Here is a 26,392-nt window from a genome sequence, read left to right on the forward strand (position 1 = left end):
AGTGGATGTAATCTTCCTCCAGGATTGAAACGGGAGGGCAAGCCAAAACCTGTGTGGTGGAGGCAGCCTGCAAAGAGGAAGGCAGGATGGACGGGGCTCTGCTGGGCGCTCCGGGACCTGGGCTGCCTGCCTGCCTGCCTGTCCTCCGGGCCCTGTTTGGGGAGTTGCCTTCCGAGCACCAGCTGATCGCGGCCCCTCCTATCATCAGGCCGGGCCCGGGCGACGGAGCCGGGAAGCAGGAGCCCTGCCCAGATCGGCGGCGGCGGAGGAGGCAAAGGCAGGCGAGCGAGCCATGTCAGAGTTCCAGATTTCGGTGGAAGAGCTCAACGACCTGCTGGCCAACGGCAGCGGCTGCTACAGCCTCCCCAGCGCGCACAGCAACGAGGTGGCGCCCCGCATCCACGTGGGCAACGCGTGAGTCTTTTGGGAGACCCCCCCCCCCCTTGTACCCTCCCGCCTTCCCTTCCTCGGCTTTAGGCCTCAGGATCCTCCAAAGAGACGGGGGTCCTGCAAAGCTGTGCTTGGGATCGCTGCGCAAAAAGGTTTGGCCCTTTTCAAAGCCCTTCCCTTCCTGAGCTGATCTGGAAATCTTTCCTTTGGTGGGGAGAACATTCCTCTCCCTTCCCCATAATGTTTTTGTTTTTAAACTGGATCTAAACTCCTATATAATCCAGATTATCAAAACAGATCATCCACATGATCTGCTTTGCACTGGATTTATATGAGATCCATTCACACAGCTGTTTAAAATCCACAATGAACTGGATTATATTGCAGGATAGGCTCAGGCCCTTTCCACACAGCTGAATAAAATCCCACATTTTTTTTTAATCTGAACTGAAATACAGTAGAGTCTCACTTATCCAAGCCTCGCTTATCCAAGGCTCTGGATTATCCAAGCCATTTTTGTAGTCAATGTTTTCAATATATTGTGATATTTTGGTGCTAAATTCATAAATACAGTAATTATAACATAACTGAACTACTTTTTATGTCAAATTTGTTGTATAACATGATGTTTTGGTGCTTAATTTGTAAAATCTTAACCTAATTTGACATTTAATAGGCTTTTCCTTAATCTCTCCTTATTATCCAAGATATTCGCTTATCCAAGCTTCTGCCGGCCCGTTTAGCTTGGATAAGTGAGACTCTACTGTATATGGCAATGTGGACTCAGGCCCCGTCTACACTGCCATATAAAATCTGCTTTGAACTGGAGTATATAGCAGTGTAGACTCAGATAACCCAATTCAAAGCCATAGCCTCTTAGTCAGAGAACGTTACAGACCTTGTGAAACTACAGCTCCTATATATAATTCCATAGCTTGAGCCAGGGGCAGTTTAAGTGGATGTCAACCTGCATTCATTCTAATCAAGGCCTATCTACACTGGCATATAAAATCCAGATTATCAGTTTAGAACTGGATTATATGGCAGTGTAAACTCAGATAATCCAGTTCAAAGACAATAATCTGGATGATCTCCTTTGAGTTTTTAAGCAGAGGCTGGAAGGCCATCTGTCATGGGTGCTTTGAATGTGACTTTCCTGCTTCTTGGCAGGGGGTTGAACTGGATTGCCCGTGAGGTCTCTTCCAACTCTATGATTCTATGATAATCTGGATTATATGGCAGTGTAGAAGGGGCCTCATATAACCCAGTTCAAAGCAGATATTGTGGGATTTTCTGCCTTAATCTGAGTTATATGACTGCGTGGAAGGGCCCTGAGTCTACACTGCCATATAATCCGGTTCTGGATCAGTGTAGTAGATAGGGCCTTGAACAGTGGTTCCCAACCTTTGGCCCTCCAGGTTGTTTTGGTCTTCATCTTCCAGAAATCCCAGCCTTTTAACCAATTGTAGGAGCTGAAATCCAAAACAACCTGGAGGACCAAACCTTGTGAATCACTGCTGTAGAATGGATGCAGGTTGACATCCACTTGAACTGCCCCTGGCTCAAGCTATGGAATCATGGGAGCTGCAGTTTCACAAGGTCTGTAGCCTTCTCTACCCATGAGGCTACAGCTGGATCTACACTGCCATATAATTTAAAACTCGGGAGCCAAGGTGGTGGGTTGCACTAGGAGTGGGCTGCGGGGTAATTGTATTGTATGGGGCGGGTTGTCTTTGTATACATTTGTAATGTGTATTGTGGGCGTTTTACAATTTTAAAATAAAAAATACACTGCCATATAATCCAGATTATCATTTTTGTTTATTTATTTACAGCATTTATACTCTGCCTTTCTCACCCTGAAGGGGACTCAGGGCGGATCACAGAACATATACATGGCAATTAGACATACAGGACAGACAACAGATAGAGGTAATCTGGAGGTCATCCAGATTATCTGATTTGAATGGGATTGTATGAGTTTACACTGCCATATAATCCAGTTCAAAGCAGATAATCTGGATTTTATATGGCAGTATAGATGAGGTTTATAGCATTATGCAGCATCCAGCTATATGACATGTTTGCATCCAGCCATGGGAGCAAACTGCAATAATTCTACAGTGTAGATGCACACATATATTCTTAGAGTTGGAAGAGGCCCCAAGGGCCATCCAGTCCAATCCCCTTCTGTCAAGCAGGGAAACTAAGGACCCTTCCACATAGCTATATAACTCAGAATATCAAGGCAAAAAACCCCACGATGTCTGCTTTGAACTGGGTTTTTTGAGTCCACACTGCCATATATCCCAGTTCAAAGCAGATAATGTGTGATTTTATTCAGCTGTGTTGAAGGGGCCCCAATCAAGGCACTCCTGACAGATGGCTATCCAGCCTCTGCTTAGCAACCTCTGGAGATTTCCCCACTTTAACAGCCATGGCTCAATGCTGTAATATCATGGGCATTGCAGTCTTAGAGCCCATCCATACAGCCATATAACACAATATCAAGGCAAATAACCCACAATATCTGCTTTGAACTAGGTCATCTGAGTCCATACTGCTATATAATCCAGTTCAATGTGGATTTTATACAGCTGTGTGGAACATAGTATTTGGCCTTTTCTGCCAAAGAGTGCTGGTGCTTCACCAAACTATAACTCTCCTGACTCCATAATATTGAGACATAGTAGTTAAAGCAGTGTCAAACTACATTAATTCTACAGTATAGAATTAGTGATTTCCAAACTTTCATCCTCTAGGTGTTCTGGACTTCAACTACCAGAAGTCTTAAGTTGCCATGGCCAATGATTTGGGATTCTGGGAGTAGAAGTCCAAAACGCTTGGAAACCAGCTGCCCAAACCATAGGCCTGTAATGAAAACATTCCTCCCTCTCCCCATATTGAAGCTATTACTATTGTAATTTTGGGGTGCTGAATTTGGGAAAAAACAGTACAAACATCATACCAAACACATGACAAACTTGATATTTTATCGGTTTAGTTGTTATTCAGACCTGAACATTTTGCATGGACTTTTAGGTTTCAGATCAGCAATGCATTTTGAAAGGCTAGTGGAAGACTTTGATCCTTTTCTTATGGTTTGCTCTTTCCTTTGCAAAGAAGTCTTACTCAGTTGCATATTGCAAAATAAAACCGTCAAAGCTAGTTGTGAAAAAAAACTGTATGTGATGGAGCAAATGTGAGATAATATTTGGATTTAGATAATCAGAAAGTTTTTGTGACTTTGCACATCAGCCCTCTCCATTTGTTGAGGTTGGGAGGACAAGGACATCCACAAAAATGAAAAACTGCAAATAAACTGCAAAAAACGCAATTGCTATTTTTTTTTACCTGAGAGAATTTCTAGGGCCCCTTCCACACAGCTGTATAAAATCCACATTGAACTGGATTATATGGCCTTCAGCACAAATCTGTGGTCAACTTTCGCTGGAAGCTCACTGTAAAATCCCATTGGAGGACCTAAAGATTCCTAGAGGGAACAATTTTAATCAAATCTGTGAATAATCAAATCCGCAAAAGTTAAAACCACAAAAGTGAAGAGACAACATTATTTGTCTTCCAAAAGCGCCATAGGAAGGGGAAGTACGTTGACATCTTTATCCAAATCTATCTAGGAAATGACATCCTTTCCATTAAATTGGCAGTTATTTTTGTATGAGTTTTAGAACTGAACATTGTGCTGCCTTAACAAGGCCATTTTAAACTCTTTTTTAGTTTTTGTTTTAGATTCTGGCATCTGCAAATTGTATGAGAAAGCATTGTTGGCTGGAGTATAATATTGGCTTTGGTTTGAGCTCTCTATCTTGGAATATTTTTCCCCATGTTTATTGGAGAAGTAAAGGAATTCTAAATGTCAATTGTGAGATTATGTTGAAAAAAGTAGGATGGGATCCTTTTGGAGATAGTTTTGGAGTGAAAAATCTGTAATCGGTTAAAGTAGAATCGAAATCAGTTATTCTTCAACTGTCCTGATTTGACAGGAACACTCCTGATTAGTCCTCTGTTGTCCAATCTTTTCAACAAAGCTTAAAATGTCCTTGTTTCTCATCCTTAGTCCTCACCTTGTTTCTATTGGTGCAAACCAAGTTCAATGTTCAAAGGTAATTTGCACTTAATTAATTCAGTAAAGGACATGATGAGGTGAGATCATGCCCTTCCCTGTAAATACAGGTAAAAGCAAACTGCTCTGGCATCTTACAGATCAATTATTATTTCTCATTAATCCCTTCTACCATCTTTTTCATACTCTGATGTTGCTTGGTTAGATGTGTCCCAGTTTTAATCTGCAAAATATTCAAGGCTATGGAACTATGTGGGCCTTCAATTGTTATTGCAAGCCCCAGCAGCCCTCGCAAATTTATCCAGTGTTGAAGAATGCCGAGAGTTGTAATCCAGGAGCATTCTGACTCACATCCCTGGATTTAAGGCTTGGTTTACTAAGTAGTAAATATGGCCTGTCCTTGTCCCCAAGCTACACACTTTGGGATGTCTGGTGTCAAACTCATTTTCATTGAGGGCCACGTCAGTCTTATCGTTGCATTCAAAGGGCTATTGAATGCATGGGTGGAGAATCTGTGAATACAGAGGGCCAACGATAACTTTTTTATATAGCGGTCACTGCTGTTTAGCTTTTACCCAGTTTGGGTCCCCAGATGTTATTGAGAACTCTGATTACTTTCAAATGTCTATTACGAGGACTGGGGATAATGGGAATTGCAACCCAACAGCACTTGTGGCTCTGTGGTTTCGAAAAAGGACATTTTTTCTTGTCAGGCATAATATCCACAACCCTTGTATCTAAATTCAAACCCCACCATCATGACTTAAACAGAACACTCTGCAACCTTCCAGATGTTACTGTATCACAATTTCCATCTGCTCTAGATATGATGTTTAATTATGAGGAATAAGGAGTTGTAGTCCAACATCATGAGGGCCACATAAAATGACATGGTGAACCGGATTTGACCCGCGGGCTTTGAGTTTGAACCATGTGCCCTAACAGTAGACCTACTTAATCTGTCCCTATCCTGATCTTTCTTCCTTGTGGCATGCTTTTTCTGATGGCAGTATGGATTTACAAGTGTTAACCTATTATATCTTTTTTAAATTGAAAAGCATGCATTTCTAGGAAGCCGCCCCATACGGCTTAATACTATTAATCTGTCTAGACCAATAATGTCTTCCCTAACTGGTAGTGTGTCTCTTGAGCCTTAGGCAGAAAGAGGTGTTATCTGGAATTGGAAACAAAACAGAGGATACTACCGGGCATTGAAACTGGAGCTATCTGCGTATGAAAAATATGCTCTGCCTCTGAATCCTGCAGCCTCCTTATAAAGTTTCTTATAGTGACAAGCCAGACGGTACTGTGGCATTTCGCAGGCCAGCTGGCTTACTGGAGCAGGGAGGTTTTATTTACTTTTGGCCAGAGCCCAGAATATCTCCTGAAAGCACCTGATGTCTTCCCACCTCAGAAGTAAGAAGCAAAATGACTATCTTAAGATGGCAGAATGGAGTTCTGAGACCACAGAAAAGCTAACGCCATTTTGAACACTCCAAGGATTATGAAAACCCCCTGGAAGTAAACGATAAATAAGTAGTGCTCTTTGTTTGGCTTTGCTGTTTCCTTCCCCTTCTACCCCCTTCAGCTGATAACATTTTGCTAATATGGGTATGCATTGAAATGATACATCCCACTGTCCTTCTGCTGCATGTGTAGGCCGAGTTGTGCCACTGATTATTACAGGATGTAATAATTATTACAGTGTTATGTCCTTATTCCAGGGACTTAGAATGGGTTATAACACTTCAACCAAAGATAACTCCCAATTCCTCACTTCATTTTTGCAACTGGCTTTGCTTCCTTTCTCCTCCTTGTGAGGATTTCCAGGTTTGAGGACTGTAGATAAAGAGTGGCTTGACTCTCAATGGCAGAAATTGGATAGTAAATTGAGTCCACGTCCTCCAATGTACTGTAATATAAACATTTCCTAGATGAACATTGACATTATTGGACAAATAATAAATACGTAATCAAGGTTGAAGGGGACAAATAACTGCCAAAGACCCAAGTTTTTGTTCTGGGAATTGCATAAAGTTTAGTATGCCTTTCAAGCAAGCATTTTCGACATAGTCGTGTCACGTTCAGACTTACCAGTCCTGGAGCCTCCTTGGAAAGTCCCAATAGGTCTTTGTGCTGCCAGTGAGTCTGAGGAATTTTGGACTCGGATTCTCTTGGAAGTCTACATATCATTTATCTGGATGCAGTTGTCTCCTCCTGTCACTTTTGGTTCATCTGCACCAATTGTCTAGCTTTCATCTCCCACTCCCTCCAGCCCCATCATTCCTGGCACCATAGAAACAGCAGATACAGAAAACCAAATTGAATCATCATGGCTGCTGAGAACCAAATGTATATTGGCCTTGTGAAATACACATTTAGCCTCATTGCTGAAGAGTGAACCAGGGAAAGGGGCAGAGGATGTATCACTGGGAGATGTGCATACCCATACATCATTTAGAACTCTTTTGGCGTAGATTTTAGGTGTTTTCTTATTCTAAAAAAGTCAGCTGTGCATTTATCTTTCTAAGGTCTCCACTGGAATGCAATAGACCTTGGGAGGATGAATGAGCACAAATTGAACATTAAAGAAAGAAGTATTTTGGCACTAGCAAAAAAAAAAAGGTTTTTGATCTCTTTGGAAGCCACTTCTTTGTTCTTTGAGTTTCTATAATTAAGATCTCCGAAACTACATTGTGTCAGGGCAGATTGCTTGTTAATTTAGCCTAGTATTATCTACTATTCAGATGGACAGTGGTTTCAAGTGAAGGCAATTTCCGTCATTGTTTTTTTAAAAAAAAAAATGTGTCAGAAGGGAATTGAGGCAAGTTGCTTTTGGTGTGAGAGAATTGGCTGTTTTCAAAGATGTTGCACAGGGGATGCCTGGATGTGTTACCATCCTGTGGGGGGCTTCTGTCATGTCCCCGCATGGAAGCTAGAGCTGACAGACAGAAGCTCGCTCCATCTCGCAGATTTGAACTGCCAGTCTTCAGGTCAGCAGTTCAGCTGACCCAAAGGTTTAACCTATTGTGTCATCGCGGCGCCATCTCTGGTAATCTGATATATTTACCTGGATATGCAAGGGACTTGACTTTAGACCAGGGGTCCCCAAAATAAGGCCCGGGGGCCGGATGCGGCCCTCCAAGGTCATTTACCTGGCCCCCGCCCTCAGTTTTATAATATAATATTTTATATCAGTTTTAATAATATAATATATTGTATATACATATAATATTGATAATAATCTTATGTTATACAATATAATACTAATAGTAATACCATATAATAATATTAATTATATATTACATATTATATAACAGTATAGTAGTATAGTTCAATATAGTAATATATAATGCTAATATTGTGTTATACTAATAATATAATATATTGTATGTACATACAGCTGCTCTGAGTCCCCTTCAGGGTGAGAAGGGTGGGATATAAATGTAGTAAATAAATGCAGTAAATAAATAATTAAATTTAGGCTCGGCCAAAGTCTGACATTATTTGAAGGCACACAACAACAACAATCCTAATTAACTTGACTATCTCATTGGCCAGTAGCAGGCCCACACTTTCCATTGAAATCCTAATAAGTTTATGTTGGTTAAAATTGTTTTTATTTTTAAATATTGTATTCTTTCGTTGTTGTTGTTGTTGCACTACAAATAAGACATGTGCAGTATGCATAGGGATTTGTTTGTATTTTTTTTCAAATGATAATTCGGCCCCTCAACAGTCTGAAGGATTGTGGACCGGCCCTCTGCTTAAAAAGTTTGGGGACCCCTGCTTTAGACTGTTGATATACTTTAACTGTATTTTACAAATAACTATTTCACTTTCACATTATGCAGAGTACAGGATAGAAATTTTGTAAAGGACTACTGAAGAATTGCAGTGCATTAGCCAAAATGTTTCTGTGTCTCTAGGCTATTTTTAAAAAGTATTTCCCAAATACCAAATGAAATAATTTCTCCTTTCCTTGTGTAATATTTGAAGTGTGTCCAGATTCCAGCAACCACTATTGGCCTCTTTACCCCTCTTCTTTTGAGCATATATTATTCTTTGCTGACATAGACAAAATGCCTACCACCTTCTTCTGTATCTGGTTCATGCTTTCCCTGAAAACTCAGCATGGCATAAATAAATAATTTCATCCCTAAAGTGCTCTTTTCCTCCCAATTCCAGTTTAACTTGACTTTATTTTTGAACGTATGGAGGGGTTATGTGTATATATGATTGTTTAAATTTTAAATTCAGTTAGCTCTCCACATTCATTTGGGTTAGGGTTCAAAGACCCCCATGAAAGTGGAAAAAACACAAATTAAAAAATATGGCGAGAACGTATTTTCTAGAAATATCTGGGTTCCCCAGTATGACTTTATGGCCAACTTTTACAGGGATCCACCTCATCCCACAGAAGTGTGGACAGTGGTGTTTGGTCTATGTAAGCATTTGAAAAATGAGTTTGCTTTGAGTATCTAGGATTACAGAACTTTTATCTTTAGCCTTTGAAACTCATAGGCTTATCTGCAAACCATAGGCTTATCTGCAAACCTCATTGCTACTTTCTACCCTAGTTCTAGATATGCTGACCAGAAAGGTTGGGCTTACGTCAACACAATGTTTTATTATGTACACCTTTACCGAGTTTCACTTTAAACCATATAATATCTGCAGTGCTTCTCTTCAAAGTGCAAGCATACTGTCTAAAAATACTAACAGCCTATTTGGTCAGTGAAGTTAGTGTGGGCGTTTCTTGTGAGGACTCAAGTCTGGATTTATAGCACGGGCCTCTGTGCTTACTCAGACATAAGCTCTGTTGTGTGTTCAGCAGGGCTTGCTGCTAGGTCGGAGTGTATAGTGCGGTTTTAGTTTATCTGAAATGTAAAAAAAATATATCTGTAGATACTTTATATAGAGTTGTTATTGTTAACTAGCTCTGCTGTTTGCCTTAACAGCAAAATGGTACATACAGTTATATTTCCTGGATATGTTTCCTGGATACTGAACAAATCAGGCAGTGATCATCAACCTGCTGTCTTCCAAATGCTTTGGATCTCAACTCCCATATTCTCTCACCTTTGACCAGATTATCGGAGGTTGATGGATTTTGGGCATCAAATTAGGGAAGGCTGCAATGAAGTGTGGGGATAATTATACTCACTATATTTCTGTATATCCAATCAGAGCTAGTACGAAGAAAAGTTATAGTTCATTGTCATGTGGATGAAAAGTAAATACATGTATTCATTCCTTGAAGAAAGCAACTTTTCTGGATAGGAGAGGAAGTAGTTTGACTCATTGTTACAGGAGACTATAATACACATTGTTATGCATTGATTAAACTGCACTATATGAGTATACACTGACCATATGATGCAATTCAAATCTACATTATATGACAGTGTAGATTCAGCCTTAGTCCTTGGTGTTCCCAGAATAATTATTCTGCAAAGTCCTTTACAGCATTTTTATCATCACTAGAGCAGCGAGGCTCTTTTCAGGTGCTCTAGTGATGACCAAAACGTTGTAAAGGATTTTGCAGAGTAATGATTCTGGGAACACCAAGGGCTGAGGCTGGATCTACACTGCCATATAATGCAGATTGAACTTAGATCTTTCATCAAATAACAGACCATTCAATCTCCTGCTTCTCTAGTTGTTATTTATGGTCAACTTGACTTCAATTTGTGGCTACACTGTGAAGAGAGATTTTATATATGTGTGTGTGTGTGTGTGTGTGTGTATGATATATATATATATATATATACACACACACACACACACACACACATACATACACACTTTATTGTATTTCGCCCTATCTCTGCAAGGGAACTCAGGGTGGATTCCAACATACAGTGGCAAACTTTCAATGCCTCCGTAAACAAACAAATACTGACATAAAATCCCAGAGAAACCCAGCATATAAAAATAACATTAAAACTTCCAAATCATCCTGTCATCAACAGTTCTTCTCACATGCAGTGAGGTCTTCTTCTTTTCCTATTGCTTCCCAAACATTGTATTTTCTACAAAGTCATGTTGTCTCATGATATGTAAAAGCATGATAGTCCCAGTTTGGTCATGGGCTGGCCTTGCTCTTATTTGCTTTTTTAGTAGTCTATCTACAGAAGTCTCCTCCAGCACCACATTTCAAATGAGTTGATTTTTTTCCTGGTAGCTTTCTTTATCTAGAAATTGAAAGCATCATAGCATGGGCAGTCCTGACTTTGATATTCAGTTTTATACCTTTACACTTGAAGATTGCAGCTAGTCTATTCGTAGTCTTCTTGTTTCTTGACTAGTCTTCATTTTGATTTATGACTTAACCAAGTGTTTTGGCTGTCATTGCTGTCCGTTTTTAAAGATTATGCAAATCATTTTTGTTGTTGTTTTTCTTTTCTGAAAGCTCTTGATTAGACAAATAGAAATTGGATTAAATATTGATAAATGTCAACAGTGCATCATCTGAAGTACCCTCTCTCCTATCTCATGCTGATTAAAGAAATAAACATATTTTTATAGAAAAAAGTTTCGGAAGATGATAGTAGAAGACATTGATTGCTAGAAATGCTGACAAGGTCATTGATACAGGATTGCTAGCTAAGCAGGGCATCAGAGAACTTGCATTTTAATGTACTCAGAAAGGTCAAATGTGTGAACTAGAAATAGAGAGTAAAGAATTGCTGCATTTGCACAAAAAAAGAAAAATGAGGTAAACACTTCAGGGAGGACAGGAACAAGAGGTGCTGAAACAAAATTAAAACTTAAATGTTAGCCCAAGGTATCTAGAGCATTACTACTCAAAGTAGTGATCAATGGGTACAGCTACACTGTAAAATGGTGGTTCCTGGTCAAAATGGTCCCTGGTCAAGTGTTCCCTAGTCAAAAAAAGGTTGGGAACCACTGCTGTAAAATTAATGGAGTTTGACACCACTTTAACTGTCTTGACTCGATGCTGTGGAATCATGGCCCTTGTAGTTTTACAAGATCTTTAGCGTTCTCTGCTAAATAGTTATGGTGCCTCACCAAACTACAACTCTCATGATTCCATAACAGAAAGCCATAACCATTAATGGGGTGTCAAAGTTCATCAATTCTGCAGTGTACATACTTTCATGTACACTGTAAATTCTCCCCCAGCTCCTGAAGCTGGGGGGAGAAGGAAACTATTTTTCTCATGTCCCAGTCAATATTCTAGCAAAGCCTTCTGTAGACATGTTGATCTACCCAGCCAGGAACTGCTAGAATTTTTTTTCTTAAGATTTATGTCCACATTTGATTCTTCATAGTTTAATTCAATGTATGTTACACTGGGAATGTCCTTAGGAAGTGTACAAGTATTTATATTTCTGATGATTTATTATTTATTTATTTGCAACATTTTTATCCCGTCTTTCTCACCCGAGGGGACTCAAGGCGGCTTACAACACCCAGCAAGATTCAGTGCCAAACAAATCAGTAAAAATTAACAACACATTAAAAACCATTAACAATAATCAATAAGAATACATTATACAAGCATTAAATAACATTAAAAACATATAAATTACTTAATTCCATTCTTCCAAGAACCTTGTACATAGACCTTAATTCAGACCGTGTCAATATATTGCTTACTCATTAAATGCTTGTGCACATGATGATATGACCTTTCCAAGCACAGAGGTTCACAAGCAATATGGTGAGAATGATGAATGATGATTATGAAGACCCAGGTTTAATTCCCCACTCGACCCCACATATCAGGGCTGTGAAATCAATGGGGTGGAAACAGAAGAGAATCATGAATGTTCGCTTGAGCTTCTTTTGAAGAGAAGCAAGATAAAAATGTGATGAGCAGAATGCCAGCTCTTTTGAGGGATTTTGGCACCAAGTTCTTAGTTCGTTCTGCTTGAGAAGAACAGATTGGGAGAGAACCAGAGCTATGTTTAATATGCCAGCTTGCTTCAGAGAGGAGTGGGAAACCTGTGGCTCTTCAGATGCTGTTGGATTGCATCAATCCTAGACACCTTGACCCATAGTCAGATGATCCAAACTGTTCCAACTGATGGGGTTGCCCGTTCTTGTTTACTTGCTTTACATTCTGTTATGGTCTTTACTGATCTGTATGTGTTTTCCCGTGCTCCCCCCCCCCCCCCCAACTTCTCTTCCGGTTAGTAATTAATTTCCATTCCTCTCATTAGCTCAACAAGATAATTTCTGTTTCATAGCAGATCTTCTGTGTCTAACCAGTCACGCTATAGTGTTTTGAAGAGATTTCTCTGGTCAACTGACCACAGCCTGTTTCTTGGCTAATATAATGTTCTGAGAGGGTAACACTGATCCTGCAATTGGGAGTAACTTTACAAGGATTGATGTGAGCTCCGTATTTAGAACAGACGGGAGTTTACGGCTTCCCTTGGGAAGGAAGACCTGCCTCTCATTCCCTCTTCCCTGGAGTTCTTGACGCCTGTTGCTTTTATAGACATGTCAGTCAAAGCTTTCAGGCTATGGTAGTAGGTCAGTTCAAATGGCATACGAAATCAGATGAGGATTTTGCTATGTATTTGATAGAAAACTCAGTCGGATAGGTGAGGTATGGATCTTTCTGCAGTTTTCCATGGACTGGATTAAATTTATTTTTCTCCTCTTTTCCTCATCCTACATGAGGAAGGAGAAGCAAAACCGAGAAAGGACTTTCATAGCATAGAACCATGGCAGTTAAAGTGGAAAAATAATACTATAATTCTGTGAATGGACCACAGCCTATGATTGTGGATTGGAGGTAGTGGGGATACTCTTCAGGGATGGCCTTGGAGAGGATGAACACGTGGAAAGCATGGGGAATCTCTCTATTCTGAACATTCCTTTCTATTATGTTGTACAATTGGTCTTTTGCATCCATGCATTTTGCAGCCATGGGTTGAATCAACCATGGCTTAAAAATATCTTTCCCAAAATTCCATTCTCAGCCTGTGGAGCCTCAGATGTTTTGGCCTTCAACTCCCAGAAATCCTAATAGTTGGTAAACTGGCTGGGAATTCTGGGAGTTGTAGGCCAAAACACCTGGGGATCCACAGGTTGAGAACCACTGATATAAGGGATGCCATTTGACTATGCCAATTGTATATAATGGGACGTCAGTATCCACAGATTTTGGTTTCCACAGGAGTCGTGGAATAAAAGCCCACAGGATACCAAGGGCCCATTGTATTTATAATCCCCACCACTCTTACATATAGCCATTTTTTAAAAGTGCTGTTATTTCTGGATATCAACTATACTTTATGGAGAGTGTGTGAGAATGCACATGTTCTAAGGTTACCTGAAGGACCATGTTCTTCTTGGAGCCTCCGGTGGCGCAATGGGTTAAAGCTTTCTGCCGGCAGGACTGTTGACTTGAAGGTTGGGTTGCTGACTTGAAGGTTACTGGTTCGACTCCAACCCAGGGAAAGCGCAGATGAGCTCCCTCAGTCAGCTCCACCTCCATGCAGGGACATGACAGAAGCCTCCCGCAAGGATGGTAAAACATCAAAAACATCTGGGCATCCCCTGGGCAACATCCTTGCAGATGGCCAATTCTCTCACACCAGGAGCAACTTACAGTTTCTCAAGTGGTTCCTGACACAAAAAAACCCAACCTTCTCCTTAAAGTATATCTATCCAGACTTTGAGGTCAATGGATATCCTTGTCCTCATGTCTCTTCCTGATGAGATCTGGCAGGTGACTTCTCTGTGGTAGCACCCCATTTCCAAAAAGCCCTCCCCAGAGAGGCTTTTTGTGCATCTTCCTTATATTCTTCCTTATATTCATATAATTTCTGGAGAGGGGATGGGTGGACTCTCTCACTCTTCATAGAGATATTATATTTTGAAGACATTTTTTCAGTTTTAATTTGAAATTTTAAGATGTGCCTATACTATAGGTGATTGCTTGCTTTTGGTTGTTCTGAATTTTGAAAAATAACCCTTTTCTGCAATCTCCAGACACCTTCCCTTTCCGCCCAACCAGCATGGCCGTGCTGTCCCCCCCCCCCCCCCCCCAAGCTCTATTTTTTTCATTTCTGCAGTAATTTTTGAATACTTAAATCGTAAACATATTTTATTACTTGTACGTAACTATATTTTTAAAACACTTCTGCTCAAAGAATCTTGGCCAAGAGTCAGTATAGATGCACCATGAATAAATTAATAAATAAAAAACATAGCAGTGTGTGCCTGCAAAATACTGCTGATTTTCACCTTTTCCAGCTCTCTCGCCCCACTTCCTCCTCCATCTCAGATATATGAGTTGCTTCTGAGCAAAATGCTTCTTCATCACTTTCAGTGCAAACAGCTCTTGTCAATAAAGCAGTTTAAAGTAGGAAAAGACGTGACATTTGATGTGCTTTGCGATAGTTACAGCTTTTCCTTTTTGGGAAAAAAAGTGATTGGTGGTGTGTGTTCCAAGTTTTGCTTTCTTCTTTGGCACTGGGACTTGGTTCTCGGAGGAAGGTTATGAGCAAAGCCAAGTGGATTTATTATAACCTTTCTGCAGAGAGGTTGAATCCTTGAGTAGCAAGGGATGTAAAAGCCATCTGGTCCCACCTTGGAATCTGGCAAGATTTCTTTCTTCTTCTTCTTCTCTTTATCTCTCTCACTACTAAGATTGCTACAATTGGACAGAATACTGTCTTTCAGGAGAACGTTTGTGAAAAAGATGGGTCAATATGTTGGACGTGAAAATGAAAGCAGACCATAGACTTCATTTAGGGCTGGCCTTGCCATTGGGCATAGTGAGATAGTCAATCCTCGGAAGCAACAACAAGGTCTTGGAGGAGAAATCCCTGCCATATGGTTTTCTTTGCATCCTCTAAGCTTCCCTGCTCTTTTACGTGTGAGGGAGAAGGTCATCCTGTACAAAAAAGATTCAGCTGCTATGTAGGGCAGCCTGTGTACATGGAATGAGAAGGTTTGCTATGTCATTCTTTAGCAAAAAGTCTTGTACAGTACAAACCCGCAACTCGTGGAATTGGTACTCGTTATTTCATTGACCCACATCCTACAAAATACATATTCTAGTAATTTTCTAGGGCCTCCAGGCAATTTTGTGGCATGCTTCTACTAGAGGTCTCTAGGAATTTGCTGGGACCTCCAGGTTGACTATGGTGAAAAACATTCATTTCAGTAGGCTTTGCTGTTTCCACAGTAAGTTCAGGAATGCATCTCCTGCAGATATGGGGGCCATACTGTAGAGACAGAAATTACTCTGAGTCTGGGGAGCTCAAGGGCAGTGCATTCTAGACCACATTTGGGCAGGTTGCATGGGAGTTGGAGTGCGATTTGGGTGCCCTAACTTCTTTTATGGGAGTAATTTTCACTTTAATAATCTCTCTGTAGTCCATATTCATGCCTCCTTGATTTACTGAAAGTGATGTGACCTCACTTCTGGCTGCATTTTTTTTGCCACTATGTGAAAGATTTCTGAGGCTTGTGGGTGATGATGTGAAATGTGCCACTATGCTTGTGGTTTGCTTGGCTGTTAGAGTTGCCTGGAAAAATCATCCTGGATTTTTAAATGGGGGGAGAGGACTTGAGGAGACTTTGTGGATCTCCAGATGGCCAAGGAAGCCAGGTTCCTCAGGCTGTCCACACTTCAGATGGCAGCCCTCAACTGTGGTTATCTGCCATCCAGTGATCCATTTGCTTCATGTAGATTGGGCTCGACTTTCTTGTCTGAAGGACATTGTGCAATTCATTAGTCAGAAAAGAGGCAGCTATAGGAAGTGTGCTTATCCTTCCCTGCTTGAAGGATCTGGGGACCCTTCTACATGCCATATATAATTCATATTATCTGCTCTGAACTGGATTATATGGCAGTGTAGATTCATATAATCCAGTTCAGAGCAGATAATGTGTGTTATTTACTTTCATAATTTGGATTATATGGCAGTGTAGAAGGGGACTCGGACCAAACTGGCTCCTTTTGTTGTCCAAAGAAAGAGGTAGCTACTGTCCATTGCTTGCTTTCTTGTATCCCCTTTTCCTTGTACATTGTGCATTTCTACAGGTAGGTGACCTTGTGGACATGAATTCTCTTGTCAATCAATAGCTATGTAGATCAAGAATGGGCAACTTCACTTGGTCTTCAGGTCAGGTTTGATACCTTTGAACTGATCAGGACTACATGTTCCACTGAGACTTGGGAGCACATGGTGGAACCAGCAAAACAACAGTATGTTAAAGACACACTTCCCATACAGAGTGTTTCTAGATTTTGGCCACATTTTATTTACTGTGTTGTCTGATAGGTGGGAGATTTTGATGAATGCCAGCTCTTCTTGTCTGAAGGATTTTATTTACATATCAGGTGTTACAGGTAGTTAAAATACGAACTCCTATTCTCCACATTGCCAAAAAACCCACACACTGCTCCTAGTAGGGGTAAAGACTGCAAGTCTTCAAGAGGAGAGAGGTAGTAGCTCATAAATACTGATTAAAATTACTGCATGACATCTTTTTATGTCCAGTCCTGGTGACAGTGTAAAATGCTAATACAGGTTGCATTTTTAAATATGGTTACTGAGCCTGAAGGAAAGCTAAAAATAAGTCATAGCCATAATTAGAGGACAAAATCACTGAAGGGACAGGGAGGGAGTTGCCCTTTAGTGAGCTGACTGAAGTTCAAAACTTTCTGAGCTTTTAGCATTTTGTGGGATGTTTATTTGGGAACAGAACATTATTCTGCAAACTCCATTTCTGGGCAGCCTGTAGTTTCTCATTTGGAAGCTCAGAAATGGCAATATTATTCTTCCATGCAACCTATCCAACAGTAGATCTCCTCCTTATGATATATAGCTGCAGCTCCTGCTTCTATCCTACATTTCAAGCTCATAGATGCAAGGGATTAATAAAAAACTTTGTGGGACCTTGATGAGCATCTCAGTCTTCTTTCTTTCACTTGTATTACTCTTTTTATAGGTTTATAGCCAAAAATGTCATGCGGCTGCAGCGCCTGGGTATCACCCACATCCTGAACGCAGCAGAGGGCAAGTCCTTTATGCATGTGAACACAAATGCTGAATTCTACGAAGGAACTGGCATCACGTACCATGGCATCAAGGCCAATGACACTCAGGAGTTCAACCTTAGCCGCTACTTTGAGGAAGCTGCAGACTTCATTGAAAAGGCACTAGCACATAAAGATGGTAAGATACCTAGGCCAGTTTGCACGCATGTTTCTCCGCTGTAGGTTAGGTAACCGTTATTCAAAATGTTTGGGACCAGAACCAGTTTGGATTTTGGAAATTTCAGATTTTGTAATACCTATATTGGCATATGGAGCCACCGGTGGCGCAGCGGGTTAAACTGCTGAGCTGCTGTACTTGCTGACCGAAAGGACAGCAGTTCGAATCCAGGGAGCAGGATGAGCTCCTGCTGTTAGCCCCAGCTTCTTCCAACCTAGCTGTTCAAAAACATACAAATGTGAGTAGATCTTTCCCACTGTGGATTATATAATTCTTTTCATTGATTATCTTCTGCATCTTGGCTTTTTTTTTAAAAAAAACAAACCTTGAATTCTGGGCTGTGCAAAGGATAGGTTTGAAGGATTCAAGAAGTGTATGTGGGAATCAAAGGCAGCGCGGGAGATTTAACAGGAAAAACATGGAAATTATGCCTAGTTTAGCCTTTGCAATGAAGTATAGCTTTTCTCTGCTTGCTGAAGATAATTTTCAGTCAGATGGTGGATTCTATAGTTTTATATTTTCTGCAATTTTTCCAGTTCTGGCAACTGAGCAGTGAGAACTGAGGCAGAGGATTACACATGCCATGGCTGATTGATTCTGTCTTTAAAGTGGGATTTCCTCCTTTTTATTTTCCACTGGAGAATCTGAAAAGGGGAGAATGTTATTCTTATCTTCTTCTTCTCTCCCGTTCTTTCTTCTATTATCAATAGGAAGGGATTCCTTCCCAGAACCCAGAGTGAAACTGCCTTGCCATGATGAAGTCTCTGATGTAAAAAAACGGACTTTGGTTGCTAGAAGTGAATGCGTGTGTGAAATGGAAATGAGTTCTTTCCTTGGCTCATTTGGAAGTTTGCCTTGCCTTTATTTGAATTAATTAGGCAGACAAAGAAATGGCAATAGACTATGGTTTCTGGCCTCATCCAGCCTCTATCCCAACCTGATATCCCGTGGATGTGTTGGTTGCACACAAATAGCATCTTAATCTTAATGTGTTGTCTTAATCTTACTTTTTGAGGAAATTTTAAATAGTTCTTTGTCACTGTCATTTCTATTCTTCAATTTAATAAGATGTTTTTCTTCAATTCAATAAGAGGCAAATGGAATTCTGTGGACTGTGTGAACCCATATGTAAGTGTTAATAAATTAGAAAAAAGAATTTGTGACAGAGCAGATTGGGCCAAGCTTTCTAAGGACATATAATGTTTAACTCTCCTTCTATACCAGCCAGGTTGTCCATTTTGCCTTCTCACCTTTCACAAAAGTTTCAAGTGTATCTGTAAGGAAATAACTTGTCAATCCTTCCTGGTTTTTAATATCTCAGGAGGGAGAAAGCCTTTCACCAAATGGTAGAACTGGAGGTTCAGTTAGTCCATCTATTTTATTTCTGCCAGCTGGCCAACTTTTTATTTGGGCAAGCAATAGGATTTCAAGTTATCATGGCCGACAGATTTTAATTTTTAGAAACTTCTTACTATTTCTTATTTTTGTTTTAAGTCTTGTAATTTAGTGCTTTAAATTGTTTGAAGAAATCTGACGGCTAAATCAGCTGTTGGTATTTAAGAAACAGTTGAAAGCCCATCTACCCAGTCTATTTTTGTACATGAATTTTAAACTCATGTCCTGTGTTTACTGTATTTTAATCTTTTTTCTGTGTATTATTATGTATGTATTTCATAGAATGCATACATTTAAATATATCGATTTTCCATAATGCTTAATGAAGTGTTGTAACAATATTGTGCCCCATGGGTAACATATAATAATAATCATCATCATCATCTGTGGATAAGTTGAGGGACATTCTAAAGAGAGGGAAATCACCAATGTCTGCTCAGAGGGTCATCTGTCCCCGTCTGCCACCATTTCCCATCCAGGTATTTAAAAAGGCCAGAAGTGGCACCATGGCAGAGAGAGTAGAGTGTGTGCTACTTTTAGGTACTCTTAGGATGAACTCAGCCTTTGCCTTTTGCTACTACTCCTACTATTAATTTATTTATTACCCACCTCTCCTCATGGTGTGAGGTGAGATACAACATGATACTTGACTCAATGAAGGTGATGGTTCTTTTTAGTAAGGTATGGGTAGTAGACCCCAGTGGCACAGTGGATTAATCCACTAAGCTTCTGAATGTGCTGATTGTAAGGTCGGTGGTTTGAATCTGGGGAGTGCAGTGAGCTCTTGCTGTTAACCCCAGCTTCTTCCAACCCAGTAGTTCGAAAACATGCAAATGTGAGAAGATCCATAGGTACCGTTCTGGTGGCGGGAAGGTAATGGCGCTCTATGCAGTCATGCCAGGCACATGACCTTGGAGGCATCTATAGGCAGCGCCAGCTCTTCAGCTTAAAAATGGAGATGAGCACCAACGCCCAAAGTTGGACACGACTAGACTTATTGTCAGGGGAAAACCTTTAACCTACAGAAATCAAATTGACCTGTGAATAAGGTGAACCAGATTTTTGGGGTGGGCTTTTTCACTAAAACTTTTTATACTTGTACATGAGTATATAAGGTACGTTTGGCTCTTTCTGTAAAGCCTTGAAAGAGTTTAGTCACGCTTGTCACAGTGAACCCACTAAATAACACATCTACTGGTCCATGTAGAGACCCAAGTACTCAATCCAGGGAGGGATCTTGAAGGTGAAAAGGGGATCTTGAAGGTCCAAGGTGTTGGAACTGTAGGGCCAACTTGAAGAGGGGATCCCTCTCAACATCCTCCCAAAATTCTCACTTATAACAATTGTTTTGTTCTTTGTTTCTTTGCCAATCAGGCCGGGTCTTTGTCCACTGTCGTGAAGGCTACAGCCGCTCCCCAACACTGGTCATCGCTTACCTCATGCTCCGGCAGAACATGGATGTCAAGTCCGCCGTCAGTGCCGTCCGGCAGAAGCGGGAGATTGGTCCCAATGATGGCTTCCTGAGACAGCTCTGTCAGCTCAATGAGAGATTAGTGAAGGAAGGGAAGCTGAAGAAACCGTAGCAGGGTCCCGGCTCTGTTCCTACTCTGCACACCCTCCGTAGAACTCTTCTGTTAGTATTTTTTCAGTTGACAGCTCCAACTGCCAGGCTGCCGAGGAGGCAGGAGAAACCATCCTGTTTCATCCACTTTGCGCTAGGAAGGGGCTGGCAATTTTTTTAAAATTTTAAATAGACACCCAGAGAGTTCTTGCAATATTGAGACACCCTTAATGGTGGACTCCCACCTCCTCCTGCCAGGCTTTGGCTTGTCTCCTGTCTTATTTTAGAGCCTGCCCAATATATTGTGTGTGTATGTGTGTGTGTGTGTGTGTGTGTGTGTGTGTGTGTGTGTGTGTGTGTGTTTTGTTTGTTTGGATGCACTTTGCAACACAATTCTGAATGTTTCTCTTTTCTTTAAAACCCTTCCACTTAGTTTCACTTTGCCTGGTCTCCTCTAGCACAGCTCGTCCTCATTTTCACCCTGTCATTTGCTATGTCCTGAGAACCCTTCAGGCTGGCTCCTTCTTCTCCCTTTGAGGTTTGAAATGAGGACTTTGTTTGTTTACATGTTCAGAGCCAAGGGCTGCCCCGCTATCTGGCTACCAATATGTGCCAAATATGATGGCTTAGGAGAGGTTTTCAGATAGTCCCATCACATAGTCCCATATGATCCATGCCTAATTTCAATCATGAGTTCTTGGCTGCTCCTAGTTGTCAAGAGGCAGTAGAAGTGTTGCGCTTCTGAAGTGTAGATATCAGACAAGCAAGTCAATTGGATTTGGGCTTCTGACTCCTATTCTAGTGGCAGGTCACTTGTGGATAGGATTAGGAGCCGCGGTGGCGCAATGGGTTAAAATCTTATGCTGACTGGACTGTTGGCCTAAAGGTTGGGTTGCTGAGCTGAAGGTTGCCAGTTCGAATCCGCGAGATGGGTGAGCTCCCGTCTGTCAGCTCTAGCTTGCAGGGACATGAGAGAAGCCTCCCAGCAGGATGATAACACATCCGGGCATCCCCTGGACGTCTCAGCAGACGGCCAATTCTCTCACACCAGAAGCGACTTCCAGTAAGTTCTCAAGTCACTTCTGACACGAATAAAAAAAAACTTATGGATAAAACTCCACAAATCCAGGCTCTTGAGAGATTTTCAAAGCAGATAGTCCCAGCCAATTGAGGCTGATTTGATGCACCCCTTCTCTCCTTCAGTGTGTGTGTCACTATTTTGTGGAATCATGATTTTGAGTTGGAAGGTATTTGGAGGTTGCCTACTCCAATCCCCTGCTCCTTGGAGGTATATGCTGATAGATGGACTTGTAGCCTATGACTATATTATTTTACTGAAGGATAGCCCAGTACCTCCAAAGTATCTTCCACAAACAAATGGCTCTTACAATAAGGACATTCATACTAATGTTTTGTCAGATTCCCTTTCTCTGCAGATTCCATTCATTAGTTCTAACCTTGTCTCTGAGCAATAGAAAATTCCATCCACTCCATTCTCCCCTCAATAGCTCCTCAGATGCTATCAATCAGGGGCCAAATGAGAACTTGGTCATCAAACTCAATAACACAAATATCAAAGTTGAATCCTGTTCCCAAAACAAATCCAATAAGATTTTACTAAAGTATACCTCTCTGCCCTTGTTTTTAATCTTGTAGCCCTGTTGGTGATGTTCTCATTCTTAAGGCATTTATTCTGTATGTGTTTTCCTTCATGGGAACCAAAGCTGCTGTTGAGAGAGCAGAGCATTGAATCTGAGGAGGGGCATGACCTTTCCAGAGCTTCCGATTTAACTCCTTCCACTTGTCCATTTTTAAAAAAACATTACTATTGCCTTTTCACATTGCTCCTTTCTCATTGCTCCTGCTTGAAGCTTGGCACCTCAGAGCATCACAAGATGGGGCATTATTGTTGCTTCAGTACACGAAAATCACGCTCACTTGTAACCATGTAATCTTTCTGTATAGCTCTGTGTCTCATAGAAATCTGTGGATATATAAAATATATAGTAATCTGGTATATATTTATATATAGATATATATGCACACAAGCAATGATAAAGCCATTTGAAAATGTGCCATTAATGCAAATAACCTTTTGTATATATTGTTGATAACGAACGTGTTCATGCTTGGGGTCTCAGAAGCAATTCTTAAGGCCAATGTAGTAGAGACAGAGTGCAGCCAACTAGAAAGTGTTGCTGTCTTGGTAAAACAAAGTCCTTAGACTTTGCTTCTGGCTCCATGTGGTGCGATTGGACAGTATTTACCCGAATTCAAGATGTCAGCTTCTGCTTACCTGTTGACACTTAATAATAAGAGGTGTTAACTATCTGCTTCTTCTGGTCTAGTCTTTGTTAATAATGATAATAATTTAAAAATTAGGCAAAAGAAGCCGTTGTATAATTTATTTTGGTAACATAAAATACAGGGATGTTGAACAGGAGTTAAGTTGTGGATGAATGCGTAAGCCATTCTTCGTTTGAGTAAATTCATTTCCACCCCTTATTTGCTCCATGGTACAGTTGAGCAGCAATGCCTCAAAAGAGATGTACATTTCTGAGAATTTTTTTTCTTAACTCCAGAAAAAAAAGGGAAACTATTGGAGAGTATTCTCCAAACAGTTTTGGTGAATATATATTATTTGTATATATATATTAATGCACAATCATATATATTAATATATGTGTATATATTAATACACCAGTCTTAATTTTTGCAACTCCAGTAATGTGGGTTTCTGTTGTGCCCATTCTGCAGAAGATGAACTGAAACTAATAGCTATTGCATTAGCTCAGTGGTAGATGTATTCTGCTAACATATGAAATAATGGGATGTCTGTGAATGTATTGGCTGAAGCAAATATTTAAATGGTTGATAACAGTTCACAAGGAGTAATGCTAAAAATAGCAAACTATATAATATTTTTCTTTAAAAAGTTAAACCCATAATACTTTATTTGTTGCCCTGTATTGCGTGTGAATATTCTCTGGGAATGTGTGGAGTAGCATTCCACTTCTTTCAAGCCTGATTTCTGGGCTGTATGACTATATGCCTAAGCCTTTGTGTTTGAGTGCACAATTTCCTGGTACACTTTTTAAATAAGAAAATGACCACTGCCAACCCCTTGCCACTTCCACTGCCTTGTTTCTTGCTATCTTTTTAGTAAAAGGCCAGATATCTCCCCACATCCCGAAGAAGAGAGTTTAGATTGGCAGATATGGAGGGTATGTGGCAACTCTGAGCTAAAAAGATCTTGGTTAGCCAAGACTGTGGGGAACTACTGCCAGTTGGACTAGAATGCTCTGAGCAGTGGCCAGACTTGCAGTAACGCTAACCAGACTTGATGTAAAGCCAGCTTGATGCATTCCTAATGGAAATTTGGTCTTGGTGTCTCTTAAAATTCTGCCCATAAATCTCTTTCCTCAACAGAGAAATGTTATCCTTATACACATTCTGTTTAGGAGTATGTCATTTTATCAATGTGGGCCTTAATGTGTTGAGAAAGTGTTGATTGTACTTTTCCTGCATGTTGTTGGACTAGATGGCCCATGTGGTCTCTTCCCACTCTATGATTCTAGGAAAGGCTCTGAGAAAACAGTGGTGTATGTGGAGGTTGAGTATCCCTTATCCCAGTGATTCTCAACCTGTGAGTCCCCGGGTGTTTTGGCCTACATCTCCCAGTTTACCAGCTGTTAGGATTTCTGGGAGCTGAAGGCCAAAACATCTGGGGACCCACAGGTTAAGAACCACTGCCTTATTCAGAAATTTTGAATGCAGATTACTGAGATAGTAACAACTCTGCTTTTGAATGGTTCAAACGTATTAGCTTTGTTTTGTGCACAGATTATTACAAATTAACTTCAAGTGATATAAAAAACGTTAATGAACATTGTATTTTGACTTGGGTCCCATCTCTAAGATATCTATCTTATGTATATGCAAATACTACAAAAATCTGAAAATCAAAACATTTGTGTTCCGAAGCATTTCAGGTAAAGGATACTCAACCTATTTCTTCAAGTCTCCTGTTGATTTATGGTACATTTGTTGACTGTATACATTTCATAAGGATTTTTAGACAAAGACTCTTCGGAGGTGCTTTGCCAATTCTTTCCTCTGAAGTATGGTCTATGCCATCTCTTATCTGTTGGCAGTCTCCCATCAAAGCCTTGGCCAGGACTGACTTAGCTTTTAAGATCTGGTGCCTTTGAGGTATTTTGGCAGAAAATAATTTAGAGCAGAAGAAAGGAACTTCAGAGCTGTACCTAAGGTGGTCATAGAAGGTTCCCCAATTAGTTTGCATAAGCTACCAATGAAGCCCTTTCTTGAAGTTCTATCTCCGATCACTGATAGAGGTAGCAGATATTTCCTTCTGTTCTTTGTTCTGCCTCCCTATTTGCAAGAAGGGAGATGGGAGGAGCAACAAAACTAGACCAAAGTGCCAAATGGAATAACTCCACCCACTGCTTTGGTGAGGATCCAATGATATAGCAAAGCATATGTCCAGATTATTAGCTGCCATCTAGCCCCTGGAGGTCTATAAGTGGATTGGTGGGTGGGAGAAGATCTGCTTTCCTTGCAAATAAGACTCCCCAGCCCTATTTTACAGTATTCTGCCTGTGATATTTGGGCACTGGCAGCGACTGCTTCTGTGCTTTGCATTTGCCTTCTGATAGTCAGAAATATGCTACAATCTAGTGGATGTCAGACGACTTTGCATTCACCTAAGCGGGTGACTGACCAAACACTTATGAGCTGATGGATTTTTAGGGTAGGGGTACTCCAAGGGGGAAAAAGAAGGGTGAACAGCGAGTTGACACTACCCTTATGAAGGAGGTGGGCAACGAGTTACCAGACGATTCTGTACTGTTGTCTTTTACATTAGGTGGGTTGTGTGTTTGTTTTTTGGCATTTGCGATAGGGAAAATGATGCACAATTGTCCAATAAAGTCTTATTCTGTGTGGCATTCTAGTGTTGCGATGTGTGGTTTTTGGTCTAAGGAGGTAATGCACCAAGCTCAAACATTTGACCCTCCTATAAAATAGGTATAAAAATAAAAATATTTATGATTTTAAAAGCATTTTCAAAGTTTGCTAAGCAGACTGATTTTTCTTTTTATGAAACACAGCTGAAGCATCTTCTGCAGTCTATTGTAAACACTACAACAGATTTGTGTAAATGTCTACAATAGCTACTAAGGGATGTTCAGAAAAAAAAGTTGGGACCCCAACATTGAGCTAAGGAGACCCCATTGGGTCAGGACCCAGTTTAAGAAACACTGGTCCAAAATATTGGAAGGGCTAAGTGTTCTTCACCTCCCTAAGCTCTCTGTTTTCTTCGTATAGGTACATTATTTGTTGTCAGCTGCCTTCAAGTTGACTCTATGAATGAGAGACTTCCAAGTCACCCTGTCATCAATAGCCCAGTTCAGGTCTTGCAGATTCAGGGCCATGAATTCCTTGACAGTCTATCCACTTGGAATATGTTTTCCTCTTCTCCTAGTGACTTTAATCTTACCAAGCATTGCTGTCTTTTCTAGTGTGCCATAGCTTCTCATGATATGTCCATGATAATCTCAGTTTAGTTATCTTGGCGTCTAGTGAGTTTTGATGCTTGATTTGCTCTAGGATCTATTTATTTTTCTTTAAAGCCACTCAGGGTATCCACAGAACTCTTATCCAGCACTACATCTCAAATGAGTGGATTTTCTTCCTACCAACTTTTTTCACTTTCCAGCATTACAAACA

General features: G+C 40.6%; 1 protein-coding gene across 1 annotated transcript; it reads left to right on the top strand.

Moving 5' to 3' along the window:
* The first annotated feature begins 282 nt into the window (after window positions 1-282).
* Window positions 283-25,611, top strand: dusp3 (dual specificity phosphatase 3). The gene is made up of 3 exons (XM_003222669.4): window positions 283-414; window positions 17,423-17,649; window positions 20,458-25,611. The coding sequence occupies exons 1-3, from the start codon at window positions 293-295 to the stop codon at window positions 20,664-20,666; spliced, it is 558 nt and encodes a 185-aa protein (XP_003222717.1). The 5' UTR covers window positions 283-292; the 3' UTR covers window positions 20,667-25,611.
* Window positions 25,612-26,392: the final 781 nt, after the last annotated feature.

This window comes from Anolis carolinensis, chromosome 6 (assembly GCF_035594765.1).
Source record: "Anolis carolinensis isolate JA03-04 chromosome 6, rAnoCar3.1.pri, whole genome shotgun sequence".
Lineage (NCBI taxonomy): Eukaryota > Metazoa > Chordata > Lepidosauria > Squamata > Dactyloidae > Anolis > Anolis carolinensis.

What these genes read in the sequence shown, in the direction of transcription:
- dusp3 (XM_003222669.4), top strand. Translation starts at nt 293, where the DNA reads ATGTCAGAGTTCCAGATTTCGGTGGAAGAGCTCAACGACCTGCTGGCC. An exon ending in CGCATCCACGTGGGCAACGC is followed by an intron (nt 415 to 17,422) that starts GTGAGTCTTTTG and finishes CTCTTTTTATAG; the next exon opens with GTTTATAGCCAAAAATGTCA. An exon ending in GGCACTAGCACATAAAGATG is followed by an intron (nt 17,650 to 20,457) that starts GTAAGATACCTA and finishes TTTGCCAATCAG; the next exon opens with GCCGGGTCTTTGTCCACTGT.